General features: G+C 37.4%; 1 protein-coding gene across 2 annotated transcripts in view; it reads left to right on the forward strand.

Annotated features, from left to right (window-relative positions):
- CNOT10 (CCR4-NOT transcription complex subunit 10) overlaps window positions 1–26,797 on the forward strand; it is a 54,092-nt gene that overhangs the window by 19,742 nt on the left and 7,553 nt on the right. Inside the window, exons 6-14 of one of the 2 annotated variants that reach the window (XM_010982057.3) lie at window positions 594–680; window positions 1,238–1,321; window positions 2,963–3,080; window positions 5,585–5,734; window positions 6,788–6,990; window positions 10,466–10,587; window positions 12,315–12,491; window positions 13,404–13,484; window positions 25,442–25,555. In XM_010982057.3, coding sequence (XP_010980359.1) covers window positions 594–680; window positions 1,238–1,321; window positions 2,963–3,080; window positions 5,585–5,734; window positions 6,788–6,990; window positions 10,466–10,587; window positions 12,315–12,491; window positions 13,404–13,484; window positions 25,442–25,555 — 1,136 coding nt within the window. The remainder of the gene's footprint in view (window positions 1–593; window positions 681–1,237; window positions 1,322–2,962; window positions 3,081–5,584; window positions 5,735–6,787; window positions 6,991–10,465; window positions 10,588–12,314; window positions 12,492–13,403; window positions 13,485–25,441; window positions 25,556–26,797) is intronic. The other variant, XM_031469827.2, reaches the window with a different exon arrangement.

Here is a 26,797-nt window from a genome sequence, read left to right on the forward strand (position 1 = left end):
TGAGAATGTCGTGAAGCTCATCGGGGGATGCGACGGGCTACTCAGGGATGGGGGATGCAACAGGTGACTCAGGGATAGGTCCTGTCATGGAGGACTTGGAATGCTTTACCAGGAGCTTAGCGTTTGATGTTGGTAGTGTTTATACCAGAGTAAGTTTTTAGACAGGGAAAGACTTAATCTGTTTTGGGTTTCAGAAAGATCATCTGAGTTTTACCCAAGTAATATCCATGCTTTTTGTATATGTGTGTATATATACATATATATAATTTTTTTTGTGGGGGGTAATTGGTGAAGGTGCTGGAGATTGAACCTAGGACCTCATGCATGCTAGGCACGCACTCTGCCACTGAGCTATACCTCCCCTCATCTATGCTTTTTAAACCCAGCCCTTTTTATACACTCAACTGTGAGCTTCTTTAAGTGGAGTTTCCTGTCACCCACTCCAGACTGTTACAACTGAATGTCTGCAGCTTGGAATTTGGAATTTTGAAAATGTTCTCTGGGTGATTCAGATTAATTCTCTTGAAACTTAGTGATTTCAATTATGGTCAAAAATATTTAATTTTAGTTAACTTTGTTTCACTACCCTACAGACTGGTAATAACACCAACAAAGAAGGATCTAATCATAAAGCCGAAAGTGGAGCTCTAATAGAAGCTGCAAAGTCAAAGATACATCAGGTAGTGTAAATTTAAAAGAAGCTACATGTCGCATGTATTTCCTTGTAGTTATGGATGATGAAGGATGTGATAGGTCATGGAAAGCCATAAATAATTCAAGGCAGGTGTGTTTATTTGTCTTTGAAGTATTACAGTTTAGAAGCACATTTATCCTTCTAAATATATTTTGCTAAAGATGATAATGCAATGTCATTTCTTTTAATTCTCTATGAAAAATTGAGAGAAATGACCTGAGAACCTACTGGAGGATAAAATCAGTTTGTAGAATTTTAAAATTCATTGTTAGTTAGCCATATGCAGATAAGGATTGGTAGAATTTTTGCTTGGAACTGAAGTATAAATTTCACTCTACTGTGTTTCAGTTTTTAAAAGTATGTTCCAAGAGTACAGTAAAAATAAGCTATTTAAGATAATTTTAAACATGCTTTTCCAAGTAACTAGTATAACTGTGTTGTAAACAGATTGGGTTTAATTTTCTTAACTTTAGAAAGTAAAACTACTCCAGCGTGTGTAAGTGCACCACAGTTCTTACACAATAGCATTTTTCCTTCCGACAGTATAAAGTAAGAGCTTATATCCAAATGAAGTCCCTGAAGGCTTGCAAAAGGGAAATCAAGTCGGTCATGAACACAGCTGGAAATGTAAGTTTCTTCTTGACTTTTTCTTTTCTTCAATTAGTGGCTTTTATGTCCTAAAATTTTCTTGTTTGGTTAATAGGTATTTGCTAGTCTTAAATAATTTATCATACTCGATTATAGTGTATGTACACTACCAGCTGTAAACCTTTATATTGAGTTGTGTAGTAGTGCTCACTCTGTGTCTGCCATTTAATGCAATACTTTACTCAAAGTTATAACAAGCATCTCCCCTTGGTACGTAGCCTTCAAAACACCATTTTAAATGGCTGTCTAGTATTCAGTGAGTGGTTTGTCACAGTTCACTTAAACATTTACTGTTATTAGACACTTTAGGACTTTTCTAGATTATACTCAAAACAATTATTAACAATAAGCAGTCTAGTTGTAGTCCTAACTTGCCCCTTCCAAATGATCTTTGGCCCGATGGTACCTTCAGTTTGATTGATACTAGAGTGGTATTTCAGATATAATTACTCCTTCCTTTTCCTCCACTGATAAATGATTTTTGAGACAGTAGAGGGAAGAGACAGATACTTTGAGGAAACCTGTTAATTAAAGAGTGTGAAACCCTGAAGAGATCCAGTTTATAGTAGGTACAGCTTAAGAACGTGACTCCAGAAACCTCAGACAGGTTCCAGATGAGCCACTGGGTCAGTAGTGCTTAGGTGATGTTGTAGAACAACTGTTGTCTAGACCTGAGGGGGTAGGGTAGACTTCAGGCTAAGGGGGAAAGGCTTAACTAGCCAACCAGCCATTAACACACCTATTTTGGGAGAAAATACATGATCCCCTGTCTCAGAGGATGCCACAGCCGTGGGGAAGAGACAGATGGGAAAATAAGTAATTGTTCGTCACACCCAAATCAGGGAAAACTCCAGGAGGAAACACTGCCTCCTGGAATCAGCTTTGAATGCCTTGTTCCCTTGGTGACCAGGGGGCAGAGCAGAGCATGAGGGAGGGTTTGGAAGGAAAACCTGTAGCTAAGCTCAAGTGAATGAGTAACGAGGCAAGGATCCCAGCTGTCCTCCAGGATCTCCAGATCTCTGCGTGCTTTTTGCATTCTAAACTTAGTTGCTATGAAGGAGACCCTCACCACAAGGATTCTTAGGAGAAGCAAAATGTGGTCTGCGATCCAAAACATGATTTTTTCTAATGGCAATATTAGCCCTTGAAAACAAGACATTCTGATTGGAAATTTTTCCATTCATAGAATGACACCTTTTTTCCTTACTTGGCAAAGCATTTGATTATTTCTACCTCTCTGGGTTCTAATGAAGGTGTATTTGTATCCAAAAAAAATAAGAGAGATCACTGTTCTCTCTAATAACCATTAAAATGAAGGACCTGGTTTGTGCTGTTGAGTTGGTTTTCAGTTGATACAGTGATAGATAGAGACAGTCAGTTGATACTTTGCAGACTGTATTCTTATACGTATATGTTGTGTGTATTTTTTTAGGTAGACCTTTAATAATCAGTTTATAAAGTGCTCTCTGCCAGGTTTCAGTTTTTATGATTGTGAGAGCAGTGGGAAACTCAGAGACTCTAGTCTTTCGTGCCCATGACTTAAGTGATTCATTTATGCTTATACAACAGCACGATTATGATCTGAAAACAATTTGTAAGTAACTTGTATTTTCTTTACAGTCTGCACCTTCTCTGTTTCTCAAAAGTAACTTTGAGTACTTAAGAGGCAATTATCGAAAAGCTGTGAAGCTATTGAATAGTTCAAACATTGCTGAGCATCCGGGATTCATGAAAACAGGTAAAAGAAAGATGGGAAGTTTTGCTATTTTTTCTTCCTGACTCTTCTATGCCTTGATGCTTGTTTTTTTGTTTTTACTAGGCTGCTTTTCAGAATAATTTTTGCTAATTTTTTAAATGAAAATGTTTTATTACTTCTGCTGCAGGAAATCCCTGGAATTTTATTTTATTATTGTTTCCATTTTAGTAGAAGCCTCATTCTTCTTTTTACTTTTCTTTCACCTCAAATGTTCCCTCTATCATTTTGGTTTTAATACCAGCTTAGAAATTATATCCAGAGCATAAAGTCTTTGGGCTTTTGCTTTGTGAAATGACTCCCTTTAAGGAAATGAGATGATACTGTTTTTACTTTTCCCTTCTCTCTCATAAAAGCAGTGAATAATACAATATTTTTAGGCCATTAACTATATCAAAAATATTTTTATAAGCTTAGGAAGCTAATTGCTGTTATCTCTTCTTGCCTCTATTTAGAAAGCTTTACCAAACTGATTAATGTTAATAATAAAATGAAAGATAAAGTTTGAGGCTGTCGTTTAAGTTCGTATCATTTCTGTTTTATGGGGAGAAAGGAGAAAAATCAGTGTATTCAAGAAATGAGGTTAAACTATTGAAAATGTTTTTTACCAAGTTCAAAATGCAAAGGATGAATATGGTGTTTGTTTTGTTTTAGATTCTGCTCAGATCAGTGCACAGAACACCCATGCAAACATAATCAGACTTTCCTCCACTTACCCTTTAGTTCAGTGGAGTCATAGAGGACTGAGAAAGGCAGTTTCTGAGAACTGAGGCTGCAGTTCTCTTGGGTACTCTGTTGTGAGTACCCATTTCTTTCTTTTCTTTTTTTTTCTTTTTTTTAATCTTTTCTTTGGGCAGGGAGGTAATTAAGTTTATTTATTTATCTTTAGAGGAGATACTGGGGATTGAACCCAGGACCTCATGCATGCTAAGCATGCGCCCTACCACTTGAGCTATACCCTCCCCCAGAGTACCCATTTCCAATTCTGCTGAATTTTTATTTTTCATGTTTTTATTGTCATGATTTCCCCTCAGACCTTCTAACACCCAAACTGGAATGATCTCAGACTAAAAAAATAATATACTTGGCAGAAATTTTGCTTAGGATTGACACTAGTCCAGATTTCAGAATTGGTACTGAAGTTGATACTTCAGTCTGTAAAACGGAGCAGGGCATATAGTTGACTAGTCAACAGTTGTGATAATCTAATAGGAAAGATGTTTTACATAGTTGTGTACTTTTATGTATTGATTATTTTCATAGTTAATTTTTAAAATCTTCAGCTTGTTTCCCATTTATCATATTTAGTGTTTGCTGCTGAAAAAATAGGCTTATTAGGGAAGATTTGGGAATGGAATTTTTCTTAAACTGTTCACAGTGCTGCTTCCCAGGAACAGCCTCCTTTGAACATATTAGTGTATTTCCCACTCTTTTTCTTAAATATTATGGCTTAATTTTAAAATATATCAGAAGCCAACCTTTAGTTTTTAGCATTAATAAGCATTGAGTGAATATTCTGATTATTAATTTTATCAATCTAGTCAAGTGTTTCATGTCATTGAGGAAAAGATAGACTGTCTGTAAATTGTTTTGGAATATTTGGGAAACCATTTAGAAAAAGAAAACTGGATTGGTTTCATTACACCAGAATAAAACCCAAAGAGATGAAGGATTAAAATGTAAAAATAAAATCATAAAAGCAGCAAAAGAAAACTTGGATGAATATTTTATTTGTGTGGTGGGGAAGCCTTGATTAAACATTATGCAAAATCTAAGAACTATACGGTTTAGAAAAGGTTACTAAATTTGACCACATAAATAAGTAAAACTTTTTATAATTAAAGTCGTAAGCATGCACATACACACACTGAACTAAGTCACAAGACAGATGACAAACTGGCAGTGGAGGGGGATATTTGAAACACGTGACAGCAGGCTTCTGTAACATACACACTAGCAGGTAACCAATAGGAAAAACATCTGTAACCAGATTTTTTAAATGAGTGTGAAGAGCAGTGTACAGGATAATACAAATGCCCAACCAACATGGGAAGATAAATGCTCAACCATAGTGTTTTGACTGTTTCCAAAACACGTGCATCATTCCTTCCAGTTTCTACATAGTATTTTGTTGTGTGGATGCAGTACACACATACTATATAATTGAGAATATTTCTTGTCCTTAACATTTTTGTATCATTTGCTTATGATTTTTAAAAATTAAATGAGAACAAAACAACCAGCTAAACGGGCTAACAAAATCAATGTTGGGGGTTGGTTCATCACCTTTAATAAAATATTTTAAGAGAAAAGGAGTTTACAAAATTTTCAGATGTTCCCTAAATTTCCAGTGCCTTTTAAACTGTTCTGTAGGGACTGAGTGGAATTGCACGCAGCGTTAACTCATGCTGGATAAACCTGATTCTTGTATGACATGTATCAACAGTAGAATTTTAATCTGTGGGTAAATTCATTTGTGCTTTTCTCAGGTGAATGCTTGAGATGCATGTTCTGGAATAATCTTGGTTGTATCCATTTTGCCATGAGCAAACACAATTTGGGAATTTTCTACTTTAAAAAGGCTCTGCAGGAGAATGACAATGTCTGTGCACAGCTCAGTGCAGGCAGCCCTGATCCAGGTAAGCCCGTCGCTGGGGGACAGTTTGTATTTTACTGCTTGAGGAAAGCGTGATTTTAAAGAGCAAGCATCTGGTTAAAATGCATGCCTTGTGTACTTGCATACACTGAACACTGATCCTGCTCCAACAGTTGACTCTGGGGGTTTTTAGTAGATATTGCTACTTTGAATAGCAAAGTGTTAGGAATTATAATCAAAGAAGTTTAAATTACATTCACTTTTTCATGGATTTGAAAATCAGTATTTCCATATGGTAATGTTATAAAGCAAAATATTTTGCTAAGATTTCTTGACTGTGCCAAACTAGTTTTATTATAGCTTCTTTTCAGGATTTCTTGTTATATACTGTTGGCAGCACGTAACAGTCTTTAAGCAAATTCCTGAAGTCTATTCCTCTTATACTCATGGTATATGGATCCTTGATCTGAAATGCTTAAAATCAAGCAATTATTTAGCTTTATAAAATATTTTACAAACTATTAAATTTATGAAAAATGTATCCCAAAAAACCCCACAAATAGTCTGGTTTTATCATGGCCTGTGAAACCCAGAATGAGTGAACAGTAGTCACTGTAGGTATAGTACATTAATTTTTATTTCCATAATAAAGTTCCCTAACACCTTAACATTACCTGAATACTTCTGGTTAAGAAAACGCATAATGATAAAAAGGGTAGCTAAACTGAAAGTGAAATTGTGGGATCTTACAGGCTCTAAAGATGTGGAAAAGTAGTGTAAGTTTCACTGCAGTGGGAGCGGGTCCTGTCTCTTTCCTTTGCCTTCCTGGAGCATTGTGGCCTGAGGAGCTGGCAAATGAGAAGACACATCTCTGGCTCCCCCAGCAGACAGCTGAGATGACTCTGGAGGGTATTCATGAGGTTAGGGGCGGAGGTCATCACTGTGGTGAGAGCTGTTGACAACTTCAGATTGGAGATTGGGGTCATTGGTATTGAACAAGATAGAGGCTGAGTCCTCAGTGGAGCAAGTGTTTTCAGTGGAACTGTTGTTTTAAATTTAATGATTTATTCTCATGTACTTTTTTTTTTATCATCAGGCAAAAAATTCTCAGGAAGACCCATGTGTACATTACTAACCAACAAGAGGTATGAGTTGCTGTATAACTGTGGGATTCAGCTCCTCCACATTGGACGGCCTCTGGCTGCGTTTGAGTGTCTGATTGAAGCCGTTCAGGTGTATCACGCAAACCCCCGCCTCTGGCTGCGGTTGGCTGAGTGCTGCATTGCCGCCAATAAGGGGGTGAGTGTCTTTTTGAACTCACACCCTTCCCCCCACCCCCATTTGTTACATGGAGATCAAAAAATACTTGTAAACATAAAGACCTGCCCTATCAGTTGGACAAAATTTAGTTTTATAAAGTCATGTGTTCACTTTCCAGCTTTTGGTAAGTATGGCAGCTTGTATCAGCAGTCACACCGGAAAGCTGAAGCCGTTAGGGTCGTATCTGTTCAAACAGTGGTCTGCTCGCTGCTGGGGCAGGGGCCGTGCCGTCAGCTGACCTGAGAGAGGTGTGTGTGCCCAGTGATTAAAGAAGGACTGCTGATAACATAGTGAGTGTGGAAAGAGCCACATTACCCTGTGTTTTCCTCCAGTGCCTGTGGGTTTACTTTAGATTCAGTAAATGTTTTAGAGTTAGAGGATTACCAGGCTGTGTCTCTCTGACACACTTTTGTCCATGAGGGCTATGAGAAATAGGCTAGTTTACGCTAGTGTCCATGCCTAGGTTGTCTCCAAATGGCAGTTAGTGAAAGCCTTTTGAATCTCAAGCTGGGAGGGGTCACTAGAGGGTAGGGGAAAGACAGGTTGTATCAGAATTACCAGATGTCTGTACCACCCCATTTCCTAGCCCCCTTGCCGTTGCCGGGCTCCTTGGGTCTGGAGGCCTGGAGGTAGGGCAGCCTGAGGTTTTGCCTGGCCGGCTTGCCATAGGTGATAGCACTTCCTCAGAAGCAGCTATAGGAACTAAAGGGATTAAAGAGGTGTGTTTGCCTGCTGACTTTCACACTTGATACTAAAGTAGTTTATGATTAAGAGAGTACCCCACTGGGGAAAAGAGATGAATGTTGTCTTCTGAAAGGCTTTAATGATTTACTTCCTTGTACTTTTCCTTTTAAGGGACAACTTTGAATTGGATAATTCTTAAATTAACTGATAAACAGCTCTAGGCAGAATTTATACTTTTTTTGAAAACAAAAGGATTTTCAGAAATTGCTTATTCTCTTTAATTTGATTAATTTGATCAGTGTTGGAGGCCTTAGTAAGGTTTAATATTTTCTTTTTAAATTATTTTTAGAAACAGTACTTTTAGGATTGTCTTTGTTCAATGGATTGCATTCTGAGATTTTTTTCCTCCCATTTTCTTCTAGAAAGTTACAAATTTGGAACTTTTAAAAAGTAATAAAGATGACTTGGTTACCATAACTTGGTGAATACCAGAATACTCACAGACTGTGCTTCTAATAGGAAATTTGCCAGAAATAATTATCTCTCTTTGTGCTTCTGCTCCTTCTAAAACCTGAGGTGTCCTAAAAGACAGTAAAAAAAAAAGAAAAGAAAAGAAAAGAAAAAGACTCTTGAATAAAATCAGAGAGCACAATCCCAACAGGAAGGATTGTAAACCCAAAATAAAATTTCGTAACATTTAATCAGGACAGAAGGGATGCTGAACAAAGCAGTTTGTACCTTCCAAAATAAATTCATTTTTAAATAAACAGAACCAGTTTAATTGTTAAATTTAATTGTTAAATTAGTGATGATTAGGTCATTTTGTCCTGATTATCTGATGCAAGTTGTTTCAGACCTCTTTTGGCAGATGCAGGGTTTATGTTTACCTGGGCAGTGTATAATATATAAGAAAAGATTTGCTAAATTAAAAACAGACTCCCACTCCTGGAACACAGAGATGAGAATTCATCTCACTGGGAGAAGTGAGAAGAGGGTGCCAATCTGGAGACACTTCCGGGGTGGAATTAACAAGAGTCTATGTGCACAGAAGAGAAAAATGATTTCTGTGTGGCTATCATCTGAGATAGTGCGAGAGGAGAAATAGCAGATTTTGCACCTGATATATTAAAGTTATTCAATAAATATTCACTGCATAAAGGAGGAAAAGGAAAAAAAAAACCTTGCTATTCCCTTCCCCTCAAAAAGAAGATGACCTGGCCCAAAATAACCCTTTTCTTTTGCTGATAACTTTCTTGCCTCACCCTCCATTCTGTAAGACCTTCTGTTTTGTACCACTCCTGGAACCCTTTTCTAGTTGTTAGATGGGACATTGCCTGATTCATGAATCACCCAATAAAGCGAATTAAGTCCCACCCTCCCCAAAAAAACCCAGACTCAATTAGAGTATTTAAGAGAAGGCTGCTTTAAAAATCAAAATGTACCTTTACTTCTCTGGAAACTTGCCATTTATTTTTCTGAGTTCTGAAACATTTTTTGAGTGCAGTTGCTGCCAAGGCACTGTAAAATCAGAAATATTTTAATTACATATTACTGTTCTACATCAAGACTGTTCTGGCACACTTTCTGGCTACTGGTGTATTATTGAAGATATGATTTATTATTGTGGATTTTTTATTCCATCTAGATCTAGCCATCTGATCAATTTGTATGGCCTTAGGCATCAGGAAAGAGAGTATATGGATGAAATATTACAAATTTATCACCACCACTAGGAAAAGAGGTCAGAATGAGGAGCCTTCCCATCATGGTTCAGAACATCCACTCTTACTTTTTATTAATATTGCTTGGCTGCCTCCTCAACACAAAATTAGTTCCAGTCAGTTTTATTGTATCGTTTAAGCATTGTGTAATATTTTCTCTCTAAAATGAATATTTAAGTGAATCCTTGTTTTGTTGGTCATCAGTGGAAGTACAGCTATAGTAAAGGTATGTTAGGGAGCAAGAAGTAACGGTACAGGAACATTTGTGTTTGGAGGACTTTTTGCAGGGCAGAGTTTACCTCTGCAAGTTTGTTCTGGTGTGTGTGACTCTGCATGGCTTAATAAAATGACTAGTTGGGATTCTACCTGCGGGTAAATCAGAGCCTTAGCGTGAAGGGGGAGAGAAAAGAAATTGGCACCAGTGAGCTCCTATAGTGAGATGATGTACCTTAGTGAGATATCCTAAAATACTATGTAATGTGTAGGCAGCTTTTAGTATTTCAGTTCGCGTATGGGGCTTTAGGGTTTGTATTTCCTAGAAGGTAAGAGTTGCGCCCATGTAAATTTTAACATATGTAGCTTGTTAGTGTTTCTGTGTTGTTGACAATTTAATTGATGCTTTCAGTTAAGATAAAAAAGATCTGTGTTTTAGAAAGTGGGGCTGCTTCCCTTTTCTTTTTCACTGTGTATTTGGGGCCCTCTTATTTTCCTTACTCTGACGTCAAAGTGCCCGTAATATGCAGCATGGTGCCTGGGGCACAGAGTGGTCTGTGTAAATCATTCTACATAAATGCTTAAGTCATTCTTGAATTGTTTTTCATCCTCAGGATTACCTTTGGCCTCATGCTAATCAAATGTGGCATCTATCACAGACTCTGAGCCTCACGCACTCTTCCCTTCGCCATCAAACGTATTTCCTTTATCACTCGAAACTCCCATTGATGGATCTTAAGAACTTTCTTAGAGTAATTATGAAAGGTATTGGATTAATTTTCATGCCCCACCTTACAGCTCCATTAAGTTAATTGGAAATGATTTGTATTTTGTAGACTTCTGAACAAGAAACTAAAGGTCTTCCAAGTAAAAAGGGAATTGTACAGTCTATTGTTGGTCAAGGCTATCATCGGAAAATCGTCCTGGCATCACAGTCCATACAAAATACTGTGTATAAGTAAGTATTTTGTAAAGAATAAGTGTATATATTTAATGCTATTTCATAATAATGTTACTTGTGTATAAAAAATAGTCTTTGGAATTATTTCTTAGGAGGAGCCACTTTTAACTAGGTTTTATTGCTCCTTCAATAAATAGACCCCGATACTAGCTCCACAGGGAATGTTATTTGACATCTGATTTTGGTTTATTACATCCATGGGTGCTAAAATTGTTGGTGGCCTGAGAAACCCTGATCTATTCAGTGCCGTTATTCAGAATGTCCAGAAGAGGGCATCTTGAGGTTAACTTTTTATATAGTTTATTATTTGTTATGGTACTTTTCATTTAGTTATTTTCTCATAGTCCCTAAAGCTGATTCTTTGTATTAGGAGAAAAAAGCAGTAGTACATATAGCAACCCAAGTAATACAAAGCTGTCACATGTAGAACGACTTTGCAGTTGAACAGCTTTTCAGCGTGAATATGTTTATAACGATTCCAGTGTGGAGTTGCTGTTATTTCTAAAGTAGTAAGCTCTAAAAAATTCACTCCTTTCTTTTCCAAAAAGTTGTTCACTTTTCCAAAGTTTTGAAGTTTCTGGCGCACAGTATTTTGCTCTTAATTTATTCCAGCAATAAGGCAAATTTCTTTCAAAAGACAAGTTAAAACATTCCGACAATTTCAAAATTGTTACTGCTTTTTACTTTTTTCCCCTAATAAAGCTGACTCAGTTTGATATATAAAACCAATAGAAACATATAAAATCTCAGCAAAGTTGTAAGACAGATAGCACTGCTTTTTCAAAACTTATCAATAAGGCATTTTCAAAACCAAGCATCAACCAAGACAGGGCTCAAATGTGAAAATCTATTTCCTTACCTGAAAAGACCAGTTCTCAGAGTACCTATCCTGGCCGGCCTCACAGTTTTCCCATCTGTAACTCCTGTGTTAGGTTAACATTGATACTGCAAGTATCCCTCACGTTGTCTCCTAGCCTTGGTCCCATTCCTGCAGACACACTGTGGTGTATAATGTGTATACTTGCAATCTACTATTTACACTTCATACATCTTATATACAGACATACCTCCTTTTATTGCACTTTGTTGTGCTTTGCAGATGTTGCTTTTTTTTTTTTAACGGCATGTTTGTGGCATCCTTGCGTAGAGCAGGTCTATTGGTGCCATTTTTCCAACAACAGGTGCTCACTTCGTGTCTCTGTGTCACAATATGGTAATTCTTAGAATATTTCAGATTTTCTCATTATTGCTTGTTATGGTCAGTGGTCAGTGATCTGTGGTCAGTGATCAAAGATGATAGTATTGCAAAAAGATTATGACTTGCTGAAGGCTCATGATGCAGTTTTTAGCAATAAAATATTTTTTTAAGGTATATACGTCATGTTTAAACATGACGCTATTGCACACTGAATAGACTACTGCATAGTGTAAGCATAGCTTTTATACGCGCTGGGAAAGCAAAAAATTCATGTGTCTTACTGTACTGTGATATTCACTTTATTGCGGTGGTCTGGAACTGAACCCACAATATGTCTAAGGTGTGCCTGTGTAACATTTAGGATTTGGGTTCTTTAGCATTCTCTTACAACTGCTTATATTAAAATGTCTACCTATCAGACGGCACAGTTTTTATTTTTACAATTATATTGGTTTCATTCCTGATAATGGAGAGGTCTTATTTATTTTTGTTGTTTTCTCTGCTAACTTGATTTTGTTCTTTTCAGTGATGGACAGTCTTCAGCCATTCCGGTAGCCAGTATGGAGTTTGCAGCCATCTGTCTCAGAAACGCCTTGCTGCTGTTACCTGAAGAACAGCAAGATCCAAAGCAGGAAAATGGGTCTAAAAATAGCAGTCAGTTAGGTGGTAACACAGAGAGCAGCGAGAGCAGCGAAACTTGCAGGTATCCTGAGCCCTTTACCTTCCTGGGCAGAGTGAGCCCTTGGCCTTTACAGGAGTTCCTGAAATCTTCAGCCTGAGTTTCCAAAATTCTCTGTTTGGAGTAAAAGAAAGGAAAATACAACTGTTTAAGCATTTCTGGAAGAGAGAAATAAGGTGAAGGCTTAAGTGAGGAGAGAACCTTGAAAGAGAAAAGTGGAAAGTAACAACTAATAGGAGGAATAGTTGCAAGAAATCATTTTGCTACCAGACAGCTTTTTTTTTTTAATTTTTATTGAGATAAATACTTAAATCCCTAAAACTTTTCATTTTTTATTATCTTATACTTTTTCTCTTAATGTACTCTAAGCCACTAACCTCCAGAATATTTCTATGTATTTCTAGTTTCCTAGCATAAATTAAATATTATGCTAATCTGTAGAAATTGGGAGAGTTTATGTAGTAATAAAACAAACACTATTATATGTAGAAAGTTCTTTTTACACACAGCACCTTTAAAGTCAGGTCTCCCATTCCAACATTTTTTCTTGATTATAATAGAAATACATGTTTATTGTAGAAAATTAAAACAAAATTGTGTAATTTTTTTCCCTCCATCAAGAGATTGTGCTTTATTATGTTGGTAAAAGACAGTTAAAAGAATGAGAAATGTGTGAAGGTACTGGAATGGTTTCCTTTGTATAGCAGAGGTGTTTTCTGTTAGAGATTTTTGAAAGTAGTATGTACTGGGGAAAAGAGGCTAATATACAGTATCACTTTAACATGTTAGTGATACCAAGTTACTAAACATTTTTCAATGTTTTGATTGTTTTACACTTTCGTCATAAAAAATTGGGAGTGGGGAATGGGGAAACAAAAATTTACATTTAGTTGTTTATTTATGCTCTTCATAGTTAGGAATCTGTCTTTATTTTAGCAGTAAAAGCCATGATGGAGATAAATTCATTCCAGCTCCACCTTCTTCTCCATTGAGAAAACAGGAATTAGAAAACTTAAAGTGAGTATCTACACAAAATTAGCGTTGCACCTGTTGACGTGAGCACATTATCTCCTTTGTTCTGTTAATGTTGTGAATTACACTGATGAAATGTCAGATGGTAAACCAGCCTTTCAGTCTTGTGATTAAACCCTACTAGTCAGAATGTATTACCTTTTTCCTCAGTTGTTGGATTTGTTAATATTTTGTGTTCACAAGGAAGGGTGGTCCATGCTTTGCTTATGATGTCTTGGCTGGGCTTTGGTTTCAAGGTTATGCTGAACATATGAATGAGCTGGGAAGTGCTGCTTCCTCTGTTTTTTAGTTTGTGTAAGATCGGTATTTCTCCTTCCTCATATGTTTGATAGAATTCGCCAGTGAAACCATCTGGCCTAGGGTTTTCTCTGTGGGAAATTTTTGGTAATGAATTCAAGTTCTTCAATAGATGAGGGCTTTTTGGATTTCCTATTTCATCTGTGTCGGTTTGGGTAAGTTATGTTTTTGTCCATATAGATTCTAAGCCCCATTATTTTTGTTTTGAACAGTCAGGTATAAATTGAAAGAACAGAGTATTCTTTTATGTTTAGCCACACAATTACCACTTCCTGATGACTCTAGCTTTTGTAAGGTAGTTCCCTTCAGTCTGAATATCTTCCTTCAGTGTTTCTAATAGTACAGGTGTTGGTTTTCCTAAAGTTTCAGTGTTTTGTTTGTTTTTGTTTTTTTCCTTTCTAAATCTAGAATTGTCTTTATTTCAGCTTCACTCTTGGAGGATGTTTTCACTGAGTATGGAATTCTAGGTTTTGGTTTTGTTTTTGCTTTCCTTTCATTCGGCTCATTCAATATGTCACTGTGCTGTCTGCTGTCCACTGTCTCTGATCACAGCCACTGTATTGTAGCTGCCGTCTCTCTGTCAACGTTGATTGTCTTTGTTTTTCAGCAGTTTAGACTATGATGAGTCTAAGTGTGATTTTTTTGTTTGTTTTTAATCTTCCTTTGGGTTAGCTGACTTTCTTAAATCTATAAATTTATCTTTCAACAAATCTGGGGTATTTTTTACCATGATTTTTTTCATGTTGCTTTTGGAAGTACAGTGTTACTTTTAGGAATAATTTTAATAATGGAACTGCAAATTAAAGTGGAAAGAAAGAGCCATCATCAGTTGTGTTTTCACCTATTAAGTTGCAAAAAAATGACATGGGTACAGTTAAAACATTCATACGTTGCTAGTAGTACTGTAAATTGATGCATTACTTTTGGAAAGCATTTTGTTTACTCCTCTTTTTTCCACAAACGTTAGTGCTTGTAGTAGTTGGAGGGGAATCAGAGGTAAAAGAAGCAGCACTGCCCTCAAAAGCAGATGGCAGACACTTAGGAGAAAATGATACTAGTTAGATTAGTTACTAGGTGGTGAGATTTGGGGCGTCTCTTTTCTTCTGGTGAGAATTTGATCACCCTGACGAGTGGAAAATGACCCATTTAAAATTTTGCCCTTCTTCCAGTCCATTCAAGGTGCTCAGTCTGATGCCGAGGTTTACCTATGTTACCTTTTCTGTGATTGTAGGATTTATCATTTTCATACTGGGTTTTTTCATCCTTTTCATTTTTATAAGAGTTCTTCTATATTAAGGAAATTGGCCTCTATCATTTGTCCTGAAACATTGTTTCTGACATTTAGTTTTAAAGGAGAGTTTCATTTTTTAAGTATCATATTTATAAGTCTTCTTTACTTTTTTCCATTTTGTGCAATGTTTAGAAAAGCCTTTCTTATCTCCAAGATTTAAAAAATAATTTAGCCATGTTTTCTAGCTTTTTTTTTTACTGTTATACTATCATTACCACCAATCTAAATTTTGTTTCATCTAGAATTTATCTAAGCAAATAAGGTAGGGAATCTATCCTTATTTTGTGTGATTTTTCATAGTATATTTATTTGAAACATTCATTTGATTAATAGCTTCATTGAATTTTCCGAATAAAACATGAAACAGAGGTATAAAATGTGAAGATTTTGTGTCTAAATGGTTTAAATTACATTTTTATAAAATAACATATATGTATTTCTATTTTCATTTTTTTAAAGTCTGGAGGGGATCTGTGTCAAAACTTTCAAGGTGATTAGCCCCGAATGGTGGGGTAACTGATGATTTTTATTTTCTTATTGCATATCTGTTTTTTCCAACTTTTAAAAGATGAAGATACTTCATTAATCTTACTGATTCCCTTTGGAGGAAAGACTGGCCAGCAGATGTGCCCTTTTCTGGTCCTGTATTGTCAGACCAGTGGGTTCACGGAGGGGTATGACTGTCAGCGAGCTCAGGGCTCCAGGCACCCTGTTCAACAAAACAATAGCTTTTTACCTCTTTATTTCATTCTGTCAAAATATACCATAAATTCCCACTTTGCAGTAACACCCTCTCTATCCTGGGTTTCATACATATGTGTATCCCCACTGTATTGTATTGTCTGGAGGAAAGCATTAATCTTCTAATTATATGGAGGAAAATCTAAAATCTCAAATTTAGTTAGAAATGAGGAGTTGGTCATTTAAGGTTTTGAAAGCAGTGTTTTGGTTTTTTAAAACTTGGCAAAGGTAATTAAATTTTTTTTAATTATCTTCAGTTATATTAAAATTTCTTGATTTCTTATTTCTTGTATGAATCATAAGAAGCAAGAAAATAAAAAATACTATGACAGATTACCAGTGAAACAATGGAAGAAACAAAATATGCAAAAGAATATTGCTGTTGAATGAAATAAAATTGAATTTAAAAAACAAAATTCCAAACATAGAACTAAAATAAATTCACTACGCTGGATTTTTGTCCTGAGTGGAAATGTGTAAAAAGAAAGCAAATTAAGTAAAGTTAAACTGGATTTTGTATAAAATAAGCTGGTGAGAAGGGGTAGATTGTAAACTTCAGCCAGGACTGCATTTGAGAGAACACTCTGATATAGCCAAGGATAGTATACCATCCCCCTCCACCATATGCCTAATATTTTCTGTAGGAGTCTGTTTATAGAGCCACCTGCATTTCATATTTATCTCAGGGTTTATCTATTTTTTATAGGTTGTTTTATATGGTAAATATCCAAGTAAGACAGAAGGTTCTACAGTGTAAAGTGAATCTTGTCCCATCAGGTCCTCTGCTTCCTCTCCTCTGAGGGGCAACCACTGACCCACTTCTTATGTGTCCTTCCAGTGAGGTTTCAAGGTTGTTCTGTATCAGTACACGGAGCTCTGTTGCATCCTTTTCTAATGGGTGTACAGAATTGCAGTGTATAGATATGACAGTTCATTTCACATTGATTTATTGTTGGTCTTTTGTTTTTGGAGGGGGAGGTAATTAGGTTTACATATTTGTTTTTAGAGGAGGTGCTGGGGATTGAACCCAGGACCTCCTGCATGCTAAGCTTGTGCCCTATACCCTATACCCACTTGAGCTATACCCTCCCCCCGCCATTTCACACTGATTTATATTTAGCTCTTTGTGGTGTTTTCAGTCTTTGCTATTACAAATAATGCTGCAGTGTATATCACTGGACATGATTTTCAAGGGGAACTCTTAGTGATGAAGTTTTTTGAAATGATTTTTAAACTTGATTTAATTTTTATGAATTTATTTGAACAAGTACTAATCTTAGGGTTGCTTTATGTATGCATGCATTATCTCATACCGTTGAACAGCTGCAGAGTTGTGTGATTTAACTTTACCTTCTGAAGATGGCATTAAAGAGAAGGGTACCAGCAGAGTGGCCTTTCATGGCACAACAGCTCTTTGCTTTCCACATATCCTTGTAGAAGGAGTGGTGCTTTTCAGAGAAAATAAAATTATGTCCCTATTTTTGTGGGAAGGGGCAAAGGGTCTCCATAGGGAATTCCATCATCATAAAGTGAGCTAAAGATGGGCTTGCTGATGTAGATTAACCTTTTTTTCTTATGGAGCAGATGGGAGAAAGGAAATGGAACAAGACGGAAGGAGCCTTAGGGTAGATTTATAAAAAAAAAGAACTGCTCTGCAGGACAGTGGTAATGGTGATGTGGAGACAAATGGGGTGGGGGAAGGAGTCGCAAAAGATTTGTGTCGCGATTTTCAAAGCTATAAAAGCTCACAGTGCAGTTGGGTGTGTTAAAGGGCAGTTTGGAGGCAGGAGCCAGCTGTTTTCCACAGAAGGGAGGAGGCGGAGCACACTGTTTCTCTGTTAAGATCCTGGAATTTAGAGATTTCATCCACTTCTGACCTGAATTCTTTTATGTGATTGGAAATGTGTGTGACTAGTATATAGTTTAGTTTTTATGGACTATTATGTTTGACCCTTTGCGCTCTATAATACCCAAGACACCAATGCAAAACCTCATTTCCTATTTCCAGCATAACTAATATGCAGTAAATTATCATGACTGTTCTAATGGCCACTTCTTACCGTATGGGTTGAGCCTCTTGAGTATTTTCATTTTTTTCTTTTCATTTGTACATAAAAGGAGATGGATCTAAGAAAAATTTATTCTAACCAAGTAACAAGTATGTCTTTAGAAGGCATGAGATACCTGAAGCAGTTGTGAGATGTTGTATTAAAACAAGGTAGCTTTCAGAAAAATATTCTCACAATTAAAACAGAAATCTGTCCCCAAAACATGAAGATGTCTCACAAATCAACTAAATAGTTACATTGTGAGGCTCACATGAACTTAGAGGTACTGATACAATGGATCAACAATATAATGACACTGTTAGACTGTTGCTTCAATTCCTGAACTACCCACAGCTTTGCAAAGCTATCAGTTTCTTTTGATTAAGAACACATACACACAGTAGCCTTGAAATAAATAAATGCTATGACTTTAAATTTTTTAAGTAAAAGATGATTCTGTTTCTAGTTTTTTGTGTAAGAGAGATGAAGACTTGTCCACACAAGAATTTCACAGCGGCTTTGCTTATGATAGACAAAAAGTAGAACTAGCCCATTGGTATGCATCAGTGGGAGGGTGGGCAACTCAGTTTTAGTCCTCTCTATATATTGGAATACTACTCAGCTGTAAAAAAGGAACAAGTACTGGTACACAAGTCAACACAATATGAATCTCAAAACATTTCCTATTTCTTCTTTAATCAGTATAAGGTATAAACTGTATAATTCCATTGATACCATTTGTATGACAGGCAAAACTATACAAAACTAATTTATATTCATAGAAATTAAAACAGTGGTTGGAGAATTGCCTGGAAGGAATCTTTCTGAGGTGAAAGAAATGTTCTGTATCTTCATTGGGCTGGTGGTTACATGTGTGTATTCAAACCCTTCAAACTTTACACTTAAAATAATATGTTTTAATATATAAAAAGTATACCTAGCTGAACATTTTTAAGATATTTTGAAATTTTTCAGTTAATATAATTGTAAACTTACTATTTTTGAAAATGTGAGTTAATCACTAATGATCAGTGGTCAGCTTCTCTTACGTATCACTTAGAGGTGACATGACATGGAAAACTTGGCTTCTTAACAACAACAGAGAAACATCTCTCTGCCTATTTATCATGTATTCATCAGACCCTAAGGCTGCAGTGTCCAGTGCCAGCACCAGTCATCATAGGAGGCTCCTGAGCGCAGGAAATGTGACTCATGAAAGCTACACTGTTCAGGTGTACGATACACACAGAATTTCAAAACTGAAAAAAAATATACAACACATCAGTAATTTTTTATATTGACCATATGTTGAAATGATATCTTAGATATACTGGATTAATTTAAATATATTAAAATTCATTCTTTTCACCTGTTTCTGTTTTTTTTTTTAATGTGTCTACTAGAAAATACAACATTATATTTATGGCTCCAATTAAATCCCTGTTGGGCAGCACCGCTCTAAGGGTTCAGACGCGTTTGAAGGGCCTGTTTGTCGCTATGTGGTTTCTACGAATGTGCGGTATTGTTGCTGGGCCGTTTTTCTCACGTACCACAAAATGTAGCTGAATCTCTCTTCAGAAAAAAAAGGCCTAACATCCACATGAATCTGAGAATGTAGACACATGTGCATGATTGATATTTTGGCCACATGCTGATTTAAATACTAATGTCTCCACAAGCATTTGGGAGATAATGATTTTCTTATCTAGTGATTGGTTTTTATTATAAGGATGTACTTTTAATATCTTTATTTTTTTGAAGTCAGACATTTATTGACTGACTACTGATAATATTTTCAAAACAGCTTTGAGATCTGATTCACATACTATACAATTAAAGTGTACAATCCAGTGTTTTTTAGTTGATTCACAGTGTTGTGCAATCATCACCACAGTCAGTTTTCGAACATTTTCATCACCTCAGAGGGAAACCCTGTACCCTTTAGCTGTGACCCCTTTATCCCGAGTCTGCTCCCCAGCCTTAATTAATCTACCTTCTGTCGCTGTAGCTTTCCCCATTCTAGACTTTCCTATGGATGGAATCACGTAACATGTGGGCTTTTATGACTGACTTCTTTCACTTAGGGTAAAGTTTTCAAGGTGTATCCAAGTTGTAGCATGTATCATTGCCATTTCATTGTAGAAAAATACTTCATTGTATGGATATATCACATTTTGTTCATTCATTCATTAATAGACATTTGGGTTGTTTCTATCTTTAGACTGCTTAGAATAATGCTGCTATAAACATTCATGTACCAGATTTTGTGTAAACACATTTTTTTTTCCTTGGTTGTATACCTAGACGTAGAATTGCTGGGTCATAAGTAACTGTTTAATCATTTGAGGAATGACCAGACTTTTCCAAAGCGGCTGCACCACTTTACAATCCTGCCAGCAGTGTATGAACGTTGCGATTTCTTCGCATCCTCACCAACACTTGTTACTCATCTTTTCGGTTATACATTGAAGTGGGTATGAAGTGTTATCTCTTTGTGGCTTTGATTTGCGTTTCCCTGGGGACTAATGATGACGAACATCTTTTCATGTGCTTATTGGACATTTGTATCTTTTCCTTAGAAAAATATTTATTGAGATCCTCTGCCTATTTTTTAAATGTGTGATTTATCTTTTTATTATTGACTTGTAAGAGTTTATGTATTTTAGATCCAAGACCCTTATCAGGTAAGTGATTGGCAAATATTTCCTCCCCTTCTGTCGGTTGTCTTTTCACGTTTTGGAGGTGGTCTTTGAATGACAGATATTTTACATTTTGATGAAGTTCGATGTATCTGTGTTCCCTTTTATTGATCTTGCTTTTCATGTCATGTCTAAGACTCCTTTGCCAAATCCAAGGTCATGAGGTTTACTCCTATGTTGTTATTTAAAAGTTTTATAATTTTAGTGCTTACATTTAGGCCTTTGATCCACTTTGAGTTAATTTTTATGTATGGTATGAGGTAAGGGCTCAAATTAATTGTTTGCATTCTAGTATCTTATTAATAGTAAGGAAATACATTCATAGGGTTAGTCACATTAACATTTCTAGTTGCGCAGTGTTTTTATAACTGTCATGGGTATGTATGAAGTCTTACGTGTTGCATATTGCAGGACGTCTTTATTATTTATTCTGAGATTGTGATATTAGCTAACTTTTAATTTCTGAAACTAAATTGGAGGCTTCTCTAGAACCTGGAAAAGAGTATAACAGAACTGGAAAAGGGTAGGAAATAATGTTGGGGCCAACCTGGGAAATAGTGTGTATGAGAAATTAAAATCAAAGTATACAAAATAAAAATGAAACTTCAGTTTGTCTTTTTCTTTAATAAGAGTCTCAAAATGGATAAAAAGAAATGTTCAGCCAAAATTTAATTAGGCCCACTTATTCCACAAGTATAAATTATGGAGCCTTAATTAATTAGTTCATTTAGACTCGGATGTGACACTCAAGTGAATTATTTCCCATTCAGTTAAAAGGGACCTTACATGGCCCAGTGTTTATAAAAGAAGACGAGTCAAACAAATGGTTGATAACATAAATATTGCAGACAGTTTTAGTGTACTTAAGGAATCATATTTCTTTTGGTGTTAGCTCGTGAGATATACCAAAAGCAGGAATATGGCTAATAATCTTTTGAATCTCATATTGCTCTTGCTAGGGACCCATCCCCATTTCAGTCTTGTAACTGAATGTGGTCCTACTGAAAGTTGCTCATCTACTAAACTCTACCAAAGAGGGGAACCTGCCTGTGTGACATATCCCTCACCTTAGCAGCAGCTTGTGTTTATGACGGCACGATTCACATCAGAGTCCCAGGACCCCATTTAGATGAACTGGTGATCAGACTGGTCACAAGCCAGGGTTAGAATAATTCTTCAGTGGTCTCCCACTCTGTAGAAACCCCATGGGGCTCCTGCCGACATTGGACAAATTGTTTAACCCCTTTGGGCCTTTTTCCTTTTGTCAAATAAGCAAGTTAGAGTGAGCGATCTTAAGGTCCTGCACATGTATAGAATGCTAGGTCTGTGACTATGCATTTTATTTTCTGCCTGGAGTAGGACTGGATTCCTTGAGATGCTAGATTTGGTTGAAGAGAAAAACTTCTTCAGCTTGTTTGAGCTGGGCTTTTATTAGTGTTGGGTTTGGGGTGTGTTTGTCAGTAAGATGCTTTTTGTACAGAACTGTTCCTAGAAAGCAGAGTGTTTACGGAAGACATGAAGTGAAAAACTTATCCAAAACTTTAAATGTTTCTGAAGAATTTAAAGTTGGCAAGTTTAACATTTTCTAGATTGTCGTAGATAAGTGGAAAGAGCTTGAAATACATTATTTTAAATTTTAAAATCCAGTACCATATTCATTCTGTTCGAAGAAATTCTTTGTAGAATTTTTATGAGCCAGTTTTTCAAATAACGTTTGTATGAGGTTCCTTTGACAAATGGAGACTGACTGGACTTACCCCATTTTAGCTTCTTTTGATACAGGTTAAGCTATTTCAGACACTTGGTTTAGATGCATTTTACTCACAGAATATATGGCTTGACAAATTTTTAACGCCAAGTCTTACATAGCTTGCTGCTAGAGTTTGGTTGTTTAAGGACATGTCTTCCCCATGTCTCTCCTTTCTTTCTTCTTCTTCAGCTTTTTTGTTCTTTCCTTTTCCAAGGGTTGGTGCTCTGTTCTAGAGCCAGCTCCTCCAGCCTATGGCAGGGAGGGTGGGGTTGTGTCAGACCTTCCGCGGGGGGAGGTGGGGTGTCCCTTCCCTTGAGCTAGAGTTCTTCCAGTCTGATGAACTGTCAGATCCACTGAGTGGCTGCTAAAGCAGATTGGACAGTGACTCGAGGAGGCAGTGGGGCAGGGTTGGGGGGGGTTTCAATATTTTAAGTAGCAACTATCAGAAGTAAAATGATTTCCAGAAGCTTAGTAGGTAGTGCCGTGTGTGTTTCCAGTGTTCTCATCTGCAGGAATTATGCAGTGTGGAGTGGAAAAGCAAGAGGGTGGTGGGAGATGAGGTAGGCTGGAGGGGAAGGTGCCCTGAGAAGAGGGGCACATGTGTTAGTTTTAGTTTCATGTAGTGAAACTGGTTGAATCCGATGACTCTTGATCAGAATGCCAGCCCACACATTTAAGTACGTTTTAATAGGAAGCTTATGTTATTATTAGAATCTTTCACCCTGTTGTAACTTGATATGGTATCTTAACGGGGAAGGAGGTAAAAGCTAAGGAAAACAGATCTTTCCCTTGTACATAATTATAGTTTGGGAAACAGAATCCTGCTGCAAATCGTACATGACTGATTTCTGGACCCAAAGTGGGCTTGACAGTGGGCTAGAGCAGTAATAGCCCCCCTACTGTCAGGAGTGGCTGGGGCAGGCTTTTCCCAGCAAGCCTGCCTGAGGTGAGGCCGGTCCTGGACTCCGGGACTTGAAGCGAGCAGGAGACTCCCGTGTTTGAGGGCCGGGAAGGAGGTGGCTTTGTCAGCAAGGTGGCCTACCACCAGGCGGTGGAGGTCTGGGTTCCTGGAGAGGTAAATCTAAAACGTTGAAAACTGTTGTCTTTGGTGATTACCTGTTAAACACCTACTGTAGCACAGAGAGATTACTCTCATCTTTATGTGGAAAACGAAAGATGCAGGCTTCTGCTTTTAAGGAGCTTGTCTTGCCCTGGCCTTTGGCAAAGTCACAGATGAAAATGGATTTTAAATTTTGTGACTGTCAGTCATATACTCATCTGAGCTGAGGATGGTCTAGGGCCTCTGGAGATGGAGGCCTTTCCAGGTCATTCCTTTTCTTCGTAAGCAGTGCATACCTGGCTGATGAGTGAATGTCTATTGCCATTTAAAAATAAAACTACAAATAAACCAAAAGAGTAATTAAGTCACCCTGATCTCTCCACACAGAGCCAACCACTGAAGTGCGTCTGAAAAGGGGAGAGAACTAGCCAGTGCCTCCCTCCTTTGGGCCCTTGAGTCTTCCATCAGGGAGAGGACTCCCTCCAGGGGCCGTGGCCACAAGGTCGCCTTGCTAGTGAAGACACAGGGGTGACAGTAGACTTGTCGGGAAAATCCCTTCGGAAATGACACAACTTGCCTGCTCTTAAATTAATTACTCTCCTCAGATTTTAAATCATGGGCTCAGTAATAAAATTCAAACTTGAAATATTTCAGTTAAATTCTGTTTTCTTCCTTTTAAAAAAGACAGGTTAGATTACATATGTGTGCATAGGAAAAATGATGTAATCTTTTCTTTCTACTTTTATATTGGTAGGGCAGTCTTATGAATTGACCGAGAAGCAGTGTGGTAGGACAGGAAGGGCAGTGAGTTGGGAGTCCGCAGTGTGGGGTGTTGGTCCTGACTCACCAGACTCTAAGCTCTAGGATGTGTTTAATCACTTTCAATCTCACTTATAGAATGAGGCACCACAGTAGGCGATCTTTCAGCCCTTCACATCATAGCATAAGGCCATCAATCTGTTTCCTTGTGCCAGTCTACTCTGCTGTGTTGTTAGGGGTCGAGGGCCTGTTTTTTCCTTTAGTGGATAATTTTCTAAGGTTCCAGCAACCAGAAGTGAGCCAGTGACGGGGAAACGGCAGGCTACTTCTGAATTTGCCCGGCTGCGCTTTTCCTAGATGGGCATTTGAAGTCGGAGGATTTCAGTGTTAGAAAACTCTGGTTCTGTGATGCTTACATTCCTCCTTAGCCTGAAATTACAACCCAGATGCACTTAATGATATACATATGTATTGTAATTTGTAAACACTCAAAACCCTGTATCTAAGTCAGGTCATTTGTGGTCGGCCATTCAGACCTCTTTTCTATTTGACAGGGGTTTATTTTAAGATTGCTTTGTGGAGTGATTGTTTAACATTCAAATGATCTATTAGTGTCTTGGTACTGTTTTAAATGAGCTGCCTGTTAAGTAGAAAACCAAATGGAAATTTAGGTTTCCAACACAACTTAGGAAAATCTGTGTAACTTAAATTTTTTATCTTTGCGTGTATTTATTCAGCCTGTGTGTGTGTGTGTGTGTGTTTTCCCTCCTGAATAGTCATATAGGACAGTAGTACCTACCTATGTGAATGAAATTCTGTTACTTTGGACACTGGTGCTTAGCAAGAGCTATAGACTTCTTAATAGTTTCAGAGAAGAACGCTTTACAGTAAGTGGAGCTAAGTGGGTGTTTTAGTAAGGTAATTGTTCCTTAGAGCAGCAGATGTGCTTCTATAGCTTGCTTTCTTGGAGGTTAAAGGAACTTGTCACTAGGCCATTAACTACATTATTTTTTTTTTTACAGGCTAAATATATATTGTAACTATTTGGTTATTTTGTTGGTTATTTTGGCTTCCAGTTGGATGGAAGCTAAAGATGATTTAGGTAAATAGCTAAACTGAGCCTCAGATTGTAGTTTTTGCCATCATTCTGATTCTTGCCATTAGTATTGTGGCTTCCTGTCTTCTTTCCTGGTGTCCAGATTGCCACAGCCATAATTAGGGCGTCCTTTCCCGATTCACAGACGTTGTCATCGTCATTTGTAACTCTGGTTTACGGCCCTTGCCTTTTGTGTTGCAGATGCTCCATTCTCGCCTGCAGTGCTTACGTGGCTCTGGCATTGGGTGATAACCTCATGGCTCTGAATCACGCAGATAAACTCCTTCAGCAGCCCAAGCTGTCAGGGTCTCTTAAGTAAGTGTGACTTGCCCTGCGTGTTCCTTGTTTGTTTTGTTTGGAGGTTTTCAGTTAATATGTGGTGTGCTGCAGCTGCTGCTGCTGTTGCTTTTTTTTTTTTTAACTCTCCCACTTGAATATATGTTATAGAGAAAGCACAAAGTTTCTTTTTTTTCTTAACTCTTTTTTTTTTTTTTTTTGAAGGGGGGAGGTAATTAGGTTGTTTATTTAATTTTTAGTGGGGGTACTGGGGATTGAACCCAGGACCTCGTGCATACTAAGCACATGCTCTATCACTGAGCTACACCCTCCCCATCAGAGTTTCTTAATTTGGTAATTGTTTATTTGATAGTGAAATTTTTTTCACTTGTTGCACCTCAGGGGTTAGCGGAAGTGGCACTTGCTGCGCTGAGCATTTGGAGGCAGGGACTCTGGACTCCCTAGTGTCCGCTGCTGGGCCCAGCCGGAGCATGTTGTCACATGTTAGCTCTCCAGACAAGATGAGTCCTCAGGGAGAAGTCCCACACCAGAAGGAGTGTGGTCAACTTTGAGGAATGCAATTCAAGTAAACAAATAAGAATTTTAAAATAATTTTCCAAACTACTGTACCATTTCCTGAGTACATGAGTTTTATTCGGATTCCTCAGATGCCTCCTCAGCAGCAGTGTCACTGTCATTCTAACTTTTCTAAAGCACTTCATCCTTCCTTGTATGGAAGTAGAGTAAGCTGCAGCATTCTTTCAATCTCGGTATGATGCTGATACTAGAAATTCTATCTAGGACCACAAGTCCTCTGCATAGCATTAAATGAGGGCAACTGTTTTTCCACTCACCCTGTGGGTATGTACTTAAAATCTGCAAAACATGTTCCTTTGCCTTTTAAAAGTAGCGTTGTGTGTAACATGCAACACTTAGAACTGTGAGGTCATACTGTGAGGAGCAAGTCTGTTTAAAAAATGTGTTACTTTATACAAACATCTAAAATTAACATTGATTAAGGTTGTTTCAGGTCATTGTTCCCCAAACATTCCTTGTGTTTTTGTTTTTGTTTTTAAAAAGATAATGAAAAACATCCAGGAACGTAAGAAACTTTGTCCTGATTCAGATAGGAGTGCTCTTCTGTGAGAAAACCCTGTCTCGTGTCGAGACCTGGGGGGCCCTGAGCTGAGTGCCGGGCACTTGGTTGCGTCTGCGGCTCCTCCGCTCCTTTCCATCACCCAGCCCTGCGCATTCTGGCCAGAACCGTGGCCTCTGCCCCGC

This window comes from Camelus dromedarius, chromosome 17 (genome assembly GCF_036321535.1).
Source record: "Camelus dromedarius isolate mCamDro1 chromosome 17, mCamDro1.pat, whole genome shotgun sequence".
Taxonomy (NCBI): domain Eukaryota; kingdom Metazoa; phylum Chordata; class Mammalia; order Artiodactyla; family Camelidae; genus Camelus; species Camelus dromedarius.